At 51.1% G+C, this 9,364-nt stretch overlaps 1 protein-coding gene across 1 annotated transcript in view; it reads left to right on the forward strand.

Moving 5' to 3' along the window:
- Window positions 1-8,548, forward strand: part of FOXO1 (forkhead box O1) — a 107,560-nt gene extending 99,012 nt beyond the window's left edge. The window contains exons 2-3 of the mRNA XM_077158029.1: window positions 2,937-4,255; window positions 5,533-8,548. Of these exons, the coding sequence (XP_077014144.1) occupies window positions 2,937-4,238 (1,302 nt within the window). The 3' untranslated portion in view covers window positions 4,239-4,255; window positions 5,533-8,548. The remainder of the gene's footprint in view (window positions 1-2,936; window positions 4,256-5,532) is intronic.
- Window positions 8,549-9,364: the final 816 nt, after the last annotated feature.

Here is a 9,364-nt window from a genome sequence, read left to right on the forward strand (position 1 = left end):
AGGGGCAGTGACCTGGGACAGAAGTCCATGGGGTGTCTCGGTCCCGGGCAGGCTGCGGTGCGCCTGGCCTGTCGTGGCTGCTGCTGGACAGCACTCGCGCTTCTCACCACGCAGGCCCGGCATGTCCTAGGCAAGGACTGGTCCGGGAAAGGTGCCCGAGGCCCTGTGTCTCCCGCAGTGTCCATCCGCAGGTGACACAGCTCCAGGGTAGAGTCCCTTAGGGAGGGGCTTTGCATGAGAAAACGAAAGCAGGCCCCCACCCTGCTTCTTGGCTCCCATCTTTACAAAGCACGCGGGCAGAAACCCGCCGGTCACACCCCACACCCAGCACAGCGCTGAGGCCGGAGGGGCCCCACCCACGTGGAGGCTCCCTGGTCTGAGGGGCTCCGGCTGGCCGTCCCGAGAGGAAGGCTGCACTGCGTTAGATGGAGCTGGGCAGGGGCTTGTGAACCAGCCTGGCAGGTGAGCTCAGCTTCAGCGGGACCCTGCGGTCCGAGAAATAGAGCTGCTAGAGAGGACGTTGGCTGGCGTTCCTTTCCAGTCGCCATGCAGAGACTCAGGACTGGGTCTGTGTACTTGTCCTCTGCCCTTCTGGTGTGATGGAGAAGTGAACCTCTGGCATCCCAGCAGTTGCACATGGCGTTCCCTGGGAAGCTGCGCTTTGATCACGTCTCCCTGCGCCTGGCAGGGGCTTGCAGACATGGCTTCACTGGTGGCCACACTGTTCCTCCAGGACTCGACCCTCTGCGCTCCCCGGCCCCACTCCCAGGTTGAAGATCACGGCTTCTTTGATGTCCTGCCGGCCGTGTGGAAAGCAGGAGTTTATGTACCAAGCCCTGCAGAGCAAACCTTTTCCTGTTCGGAAAATTCTTTTTAATTGTTGGCAGAGTTCAAGAGACAACTCTCTTACTCAAAAAGCGACCTGAAATGTCCTTTTACAAAATATGTAGTATGCTGTTTTCATAAGTAATGGATTGCTGTGTGCTTTTCATTAGGGTGTGTCCCACCTGAGTTAGTGAAGGTAAAGATTTCACCGTTACAAATGCTGCATTGTTGTTAAAAATACTCCCCAATTGCAATTGCCAGGAGCCTGGAAGAGTGTGTGGCAGAGCTGCACCCACCACCCCCTCCCCAAGTTGATGCAGACCCCCAGAAGTTTTTGTCAAGGGGCAGCTGTCCTTCCCTTTATCATTAACTAATTGTGACCGGGCAAGAGTCAGACTTCTGTCCTTGGTTGTGTCCAGAGGACAACGCTGTTCTGACTGAACATCGTGCAAATCCTGGCTCCCAGCGTGAGCGTGTCGCAAGGCCAGAGGGCCAGGCTCCCTGGCATTCGTGTCCCCAGGGAAGGACTTTGCAAGTGTGTGCACACGTGTACATGAGTGCATACACGTGAGTGCAAATGTGTGTGCATGCGTGTGACTGAATGCATGTGTGTGCCTGAGTGTGAATGCATGTGTGCGTGAGTGCACAAGTGTGCTTGCAAGCGTGCCTTCACCTGTGAAGCCTTCCTGAGGGGTCACTGGCAGCCGGGCCTGTGGGTGGGGGCTGACCCTTGGGGGGCTGGAGGAGGGGCTTTGGAAGGAGGCTGTGCTTGTGGGCTCTCAGGGCTCTGTCCTCACTCACGCACTGAGCCTGCTGCCCAGCTGAGCGGTAGTCCTCCTTGGCCCTAGAGCAGAGAGTCAGAGGGCATTTGGAGACAAGGGTTTCTCACTGTGGCTTCTGTGCCTCTTTCAGGAAGTGAGGTTTTCCCTTTTCTCTTTCCTTGGTCTCCCTTGGTTAGGACGGTTCGTGCTGGCTTTGCCCTACTTGGGGGCCTGGCCTGGCGCAGGGGGGCAGCCTTTGGGCATCTGCGTCTGCATTGGCAACTGCCTCTGGATGGCCACGGCCCGGGCACCCAGCACCTCACTCTCAGCCTGACTGAGGGCCAGCAGCCTGGGGGCTGCCCCTGCCCTGGAGCCCTGCGACTTGCTTTCCTCCCCCAGATGGGGCCTTCTGCAGCTTGTACCTGAGGCTTGAAGGCCGTGGAAGCCGTCTCGGGTCCCTCGTGAGTGGGCCTGCGGGCCTCTGCCCGTGGCACCACCCCGTGTCTGGGGAGTGAGCAGGCCCTGGAAGGCTGAGCTGTAAGCCCCAGGCTCGTGCCCAGCCACTTCAGCTCCCTCCAGGAGTTGGCCCGGCCTCCCCCAGGTCCTCCCTGAGGACCTGTCACCTGGCTCTGCTCTGTGAAGGTTGCCTTTCTCCGGCAAATGGGTGGAGTGCTCGGCCGCTGCTGCTCTTTGAGTCCTTTGCCTCTCCTCTCCAGGCCGTCTGTGCCGTGGGTAGGGTGTACCCCGTGATGCAGTGTCATCTCGCAGGTTGTCATGTGTGCCTGCTTGTGGGAGCAAGGGATCTGCTTAAATTTAAAATCTCCCTTTTTGTGGCAATTCAACTTTTTAGACAAAAGACTCATATTCCCTTCTATTTGCTTAATGGGCATTAGCGTGTAAATGAATCTAGGGCTTTATTGATCCTTAGCTGGAGATTGTCCTGCTTCAGTTCAGTTTTCCCGTCATAGGGGCCCAGTGGTTTTAGGGTAGCATGGAAAGGGTTTTTGATGTGGAGTACTGTTTGTGTACATTGTAGCTAAGCAAACTTTAGGTATAATTTCCCCATGAAATGCCCTATGAATTACAGCTGTATAAAAAAAGGCATTTATAAGAAAGCTTACTAAATTTTGCCTGCCCCCCTGCCCCCCATTAAAGCTGTTTCCGCTCTGCACTTAGAGCCTCTTGGCATTGGGTCTCAGAGCTGCCTCAGCTCAGGGTGGGACGTGGAATCTACACACAAACTCTTCCCAAGTTCCCCTTGTCTTCCGCGGAACACGTAGCCATGTCGAATAGCAAGTTTCCCAAGTGGGGGCCTGTCGTGCTTTCCTAATGCGATGTTTTGCTCTGCAGAATTCAATTCGTCACAATCTGTCCCTGCACAGCAAGTTCATTCGTGTGCAGAATGAGGGGACTGGGAAGAGCTCCTGGTGGATGCTCAATCCCGAGGGGGGTAAGAGTGGAAAGTCCCCCAGGAGAAGAGCTGCGTCCATGGACAACAACAGTAAATTTGCCAAGAGCCGAGGCCGAGCTGCCAAGAAAAAGGCCTCCCTGCAGCCCGGCCAGGAGGCTGCTGGGGACAGCCCCGGGTCCCAGTTCCCCAAGTGGCCCGCCAGCCCTGGCTCGCACAGCAACGATGACTTTGACAGCTGGAGCACATTTCGCCCTCGGACCAGCTCCAACGCCAGCACTCTCAGCGGGAGGCTTTCTCCAATCATGCCCGAGCAGGACGACCTTCGGGATGGGGACGTGCATCCCATGGTGTTCCCGCCATCCGCTACAAAGATGGCGTCGACGCTGCCCAGCCTGTCGGAGATCAGCAGCCCTGAGAACATGGAGAACCTTCTGGACAGCCTCAACCTTCTCTCGCCATCCACGTCGCTGACCGTTTCCACCCAATCTTCACCCGGCGGCATGATGCAGCAGGCGCCACGCTACTCATTTGCACCCCCAAACACCAGTCTGAACTCACAGAGCCCCAACTACCAAAAATACGCTTATGGCCAGTCCAGCGCAAGTCCCCTGCCCCAGATGCCCCTGCAAAGCCTCCAGAGCCCGTACTCCTGCGCCCCGGGGCTGCTGAAGGAGCTGCTCACCTCCGATTCCCCACCCCATAGCGACATGCTGGCGCCCGCTGACCCAGGGGCTGCCCCGCCCAGCAGCCGGGGCCTGGGCCAAAATGTGCTGCTGGGCCCCGGGTCAGTCCTGCCAGCCTATGGCAGCCAGGCGGCCCATGGCAAGATGATGACCCCTGGCCCCCACTCACACCCCGGACACGCTCCGCAGACACCTGCGGGGACCGGGCGGGCCTTGCCCCATGCCCCCGTGCCCCACAGCTCTAGCCTGAGCCGCCTGCCCCTGCTGAAGACGCCCTTGCAAGTGCCTCTGCCTCCACCCGTGCAGATGAGTGCCCTGGGGGGCTACTCCGCGGGCAGCTGCAACGGGTACGGCAGGGTCGGCGGCCTCCACCAGGAGAAGCTTCCAAGCGACCTGGACGGCATGTTCATTGAGCGCTTGGACTGCGACGTGGAGTCCATCATCCGCAACGACCTCATGGATGGGGACACGTTGGATTTTAACTTTGACAACGTGCTGCCCAACGCCAGCTTTCCACACAGCGTCAAGACGACGACACATAGCTGGGTGTCGGGCTGAGAGCCAGTGGCCAGCAGGTGAGTGCGCCCCACGCCAGAGGCCCTTCGGGAGACAGGGCTGAGAGGGGAGGTGCCCAGGGGCTGAGAGCCATGGCCAGGCGGTGAGTGCACCCCACGCCAGAGGCCCTTCGGGAGACAGGACTCAGAGGGGAGGTGCACAGGGAGGGCTGTGTGTCTTCAAGGCTTAGGGCTCTGTGTCCACTGACTGTCCCTGTAGCGAGGCATCTTTTATTCCTTCTCCACCCTTTTTGCAGCTTATAAATGTTCATTTGAGTTGAAACATGAGAAAGCTTCCTTCAAATGTTTTTAAGATTTTCTTCTGACAGGTGGATGCATCTGTATGTTTGTTTCAACCTAAATGCTGAGGGTTTCTTTTTTTTTTTTTCCTTTTTTTTAAGTATTTTTAAATTTATAAGCTGTCAATGTATTAACTCTGAGTCTTGAAGTAATAGTTTTAAAAGCTGCCTATAAATCCAGCAAAAGATTTTATAACATGAAGCAAAACTATAAATATGGCAGTGTTTCAAGCTGATTAACACTAAAACCTCAGATTTAAGGAACATCACGCGGTACTTTGTGATATACTGCTGGTGGTAGAAATGTTATTACAGACAGATATTTTTCAAAATTTACAAAATAAAATAAACTGTTATATTTCTGATTTAGTTCTTACCCAAAATATAGTATTTACAGATATTATGCCCCTTGCAAATGGAACTGCTGAACCTTTTGCTGATAATAAAGTTGTTTGTAATCAACAGTAGTAATATCCCAAGTGTCGTTTCAGTTTTAATTCTGGTATGCTTTAATAATGTCCTATAATTATGCCCTTTATAATGTGATATTCTTAATGTGAGACTTATCCAATAGGATTCATCATAAAATCTGGGATTAGTTTCTGATCAAATGTGAATAAAGGGGCACTTCTGGCTCCCCAGCCACAGGCTGAAGAGTGACCCTCATTCTTTCAGATAAACAATCTACTTAATTTCCATGCTAATAGCAATGTAAAATTATACCATGGTTAGCAATAGCACGGAGGAAAGCACTCATTTAAAGGCAAATTCTTGTGATGTTTAGTTTTCCTTATGTGTCTCCTCTAGTCAGCTACCCCCACCTCCCCATCATAAGTTCTGTCCAAAACATAATCTTTTTTTTTTAATGGGATTTTCCCCCATTGAGTCACTTCAGAACTGTCGGAGAGAGTTCAAGCCCTCCCCAGTTTGTCACTGTAAGATGTTATATTAAGTTGATTTTAATTTCACTGTATTTTTGTTGCCTGTCTTTTTTTCTAGGTTACATTTAAAAGTACTTCAGATTGTCTGGCAGCAGGAACTGAGAGAAGCCATCCAAAGATGTCCTTCACCCCTTAATTTTCTTAATTTGAAAAAAAAAAGCGTTCCTTTTTTCCTTTCATCAGACTTGGCAGCGAATTCAGTTTTCCTGTACAGGATGTTTGCCCAATGTTTGCAGGTTATGTGCTGCTGTAGATAAGAACTGTACCATTGGAAATGCCATTACAATGAAGTGCCAAACTCACTACACCATATAATTACAGAAAAGACTTTTGGGTCCTGGTGTGCTTTCAACTTTCGTATATAAGCAGTAGAGACAGAATTGTATTTGTGTGTGTTGTTTTTTTAACTATCCATTTGGTCCAAGGAAAGTTTATACTCTTTTTGTAATACTGTGATGGCCTCATGTCCTCGATAAGTTAAACTTCTGTTTGTACTACCTGTGTTCTGCTGAGTGACGAATCACAGAGAACCGACATCTCCATTCTGCCTCTCCACCGAGCAGCTTTGGATCTGTTCACATCGCCACATAATTCATACGAAAACCCAGGAGCCTGTTACCAATCTGCTGAATTAACAGACTTGTCAAAACTCTTTTGAAAAAAAATAGATTAAATGCCAGCCTTGTACAGGTCTTTTCTATTGTTTTGTTTGTTTATTTTGTTATTTGCAATTTTGTACAAACATTTAAATGGCTCTAATTTCCAGATAAATGATTTAGTAACCTTGGTATTGAGGTCATTTTTGGAATAGATACTGCATTGTAATGTTTTCTTAAAACTAGAGTCTACTTTGTTATATAGTCGGCTTGTAAATTTGTGAAATCACAGGTATTTGGGGCAACATTCATAATTTTCATTTTGTATTTCTAACTGGATTACTACTAATTTTATATGTGCTTAAACAGTTTGTACACTTTGGGATGCTACTTGGTGATGTTTTTGACTAATTTTAAAAATGTAATTAGTACCGCATACTCAGCGGTTTGGCCCTTTTTTTGGCAGGAAAGCAGTATATAGTTCTGGATGCTGCATTTCTTGTTTAGGAGAACTTGATGTGTTTCTCTGTGTCTGTCTGCGTGCGTTCCCAGTAAACGCACTCTGTGCAGGGTTAAGTAATTCTTGCAGAGGCCCATCCCGGGAGGCCACACAGTGTTTGCAGGTTGGGAGGCAAGTCCTGCATCAAAAACAGAGGAGGCCCCTAGTAACTCCTGCTCTTGCTTTGGTCTCTGTGGAGGCTGGCTTTGTAGCCCTGCGTGAAGAACTGTCAGCACTCACACTTCGTCCCTCTTTCCTTCGTCCTGCAGATTATTACACAGTGTGGTAGAGGAGGTTAAGCAGAAGGAGGAAACTTTAAAATGGGACTGATTTGTAGAATGCTTTGGGTTCCTGAGTACAGGTGGCTTTCATTACTATACTCCAGTGGACTAGAACTTGTTTAAAAATTGGAGCAATTAATTTGAAAAGCAACAAACCAGCTGTAATTTGTACATGTGAATTTATTTTAAAACCTTAGCTTAAGAATTTAAGGATTTCTTTAGCCTTCAGCTCCCTGAACTATAGTTTAGATCAGTGTGCTTTAGTACTTTCTAGTTACCTGTAATTTTCCAGTTACCTGTACCCAGTTAACTGGCTCCGTGTCCAGCGTAGCCCATCGGTATTTCCAGGCCATTTGGAGCGCCCACGGTGGGCACGAGGGAAGAAGCAGTGCCCAGCACCCTGCCCCAAGGCCCTGATCTCCCTGTACTTGGCCCAGACCACATTTGGTTGTCTTGCACGTGCACTGCCATCTCTGTCGGCTTGGTTTTCCCTGCGTGTCTGAGGTGCACAAGTTGTGTGACAGATTTTCTTCAGTGGGCCAGCTCTGTAGTAAGCTTCCCACTGTGACTTAAGTCATTTTGAAAATTTGTCAACAGCCCGTCCTCAGTGTTCATTGTTGGCCGTCCGCGATAGGGCTGGCCTGGGAACCTTGGCTCCTGAGCTCCATGTATGGCTGGTGTCCTAGCCCGAGCTCTCCCGCTGCCTCTTCCCGGCGGCGCTTTCTCGCGCTGCCACTGCTCCTTCCCTTCCTCGATCATTGAAGAATGAAACTAAAATCACTGCTTAAATCTCACTACTTTCATAGACTGACTTTTTAACAGATGTTTCTTTTAAAAAGAAAAGTCTGTGTATATCACCCCACCCCCCGCCTGCCCTGCAGTCCTTTGTGTGGTTATCTGTGGGATGCAGTGGAGTCCGCGGGAGATATTTTGTCTACTATGAAAGCAAATATTATGTGACCTCTGGTAATTCTTTTTCTGTAAGAATACTGACTTTCTGGAGTAATTATTATATCATTGTAAATGATTGCTTTGTGAAATGTGCAAATGATATCACCTATGCAGCCTTGTTTGATTTATTTCCTCTGGTTTGTACTGTTATTAAAAGCATATTGTATTATAGAACTATTCAGATATTTTAAATATAAAGATGTATTGTTTCTGTAATGTAGATGTATGGAATATATTTAGGTAATAGATGCATTACTTGGAAAGTTCTGCTTTGACAGACTGACAGAGTCTAAATAATTGGCAAATACTGTATTCTGGTAAGCAGTGACTCAGTGGAACATCTTTAAAAAGACACTTAAAATGGAAACAGTTCTCCAAAGGTATAAAATTTGAATTTGTTCAACTGCTGGGTATGTTACCAGTACTTCCCCCACTTACTTGAAATTCTTACCTTCAGCTCTTAAGAGTTTTTAATTTATAACTGACTTTAAATGAGAGGCTTTGCTCCTGGTTTTAGTTGTGATCAGTAAGTTAGGAGAGCAGGTGGTTAATGTAAACATAAGCGGGCGTTCCTTCCGGGTTCTCTGAGAAGTGCCTGATGATGGTGTACCTAGAGACACGAGAACAATCTTGCTGTTATTGTAAAAAGCCATAAATGTACATAAACTATGTTGAAGTGCTTTGGTGTCTTTCTTTTCTCATTGTGCTTCGCTGCCCTTGGGGGACAGCCCCCAGGCCTGGAGTGCAGTCTGCGGGGTGGACTGCAGGGGCGCTCTCCCTCTGGGGTGTCCAAAGCTGCGCAGCCAAGTGAGGCACCCGCCGAGGCCCACGGGGAGGCGGGGCAGGAGGGCCAGTCTGGGCGCCCCAGAGCCCTGCGTGGGGGGCCGCGGGACGCGCGGCTTGCAGGCAATGTGCTGCTCGCTCTGCCTCGCACTCCCGAAGGAAGAGGCGCGTCTGCAGCCTGCTGCCTGGGGGCCGCGAGGAGCGTGAGTGGGCGGCCGCCTCCGGAGTGGCCGCAGCCTCCGAAGTGGCCACCAGCCCCTCAGCTGCGCGCTCCAGGGCCCCGGTCACGGAGCCGCGGACGTTCCCGGACTATAATATGTTCGGACTTTAAGAAATTAAGTCCTGTGATAACTTGCATATGGGCAATAGGGTGTTCTCACGTTTAGATCTAGAGAGCGACTGGGAAGTGGGGAAGGTTCTGGCGGAGCGGAGTGTGCGGGCGAAGCACGGAGGAGAGCAGCGCGTCCTTGGCGGCGGTGGTGAGTGCGCGGGACCAGGGTGAGGCGAGGGAGGCCTGGGCGCCAGCTGAGGGTGTGGGCTCTCTCTGGAGGGAGCTGGGAGAGGGCGGGCTGGACGTGGAAGAAGGCGGGGGGGGGGGGGGGGGGGGTAGGCGGCCTGCGCCGGCGGGAGAGTCCGTGCCGAACCCGGCTGTGGCACCCAGGGCTGTGAGCGCACAGTGCTCCCTGCAGAGGAGCCAGGTACCTGCTGCCCACGAAGAAGACGGAGAGGAAGGAGGCCCTCTGGGGGCGGGGAGGCGCCTCCCACGCGCCCACGCCCCAC

The sequence above is a fragment of the Tamandua tetradactyla genome, chromosome 4, assembly GCF_023851605.1.
Source record: "Tamandua tetradactyla isolate mTamTet1 chromosome 4, mTamTet1.pri, whole genome shotgun sequence".
NCBI classification, from domain to species: domain Eukaryota; kingdom Metazoa; phylum Chordata; class Mammalia; order Pilosa; family Myrmecophagidae; genus Tamandua; species Tamandua tetradactyla.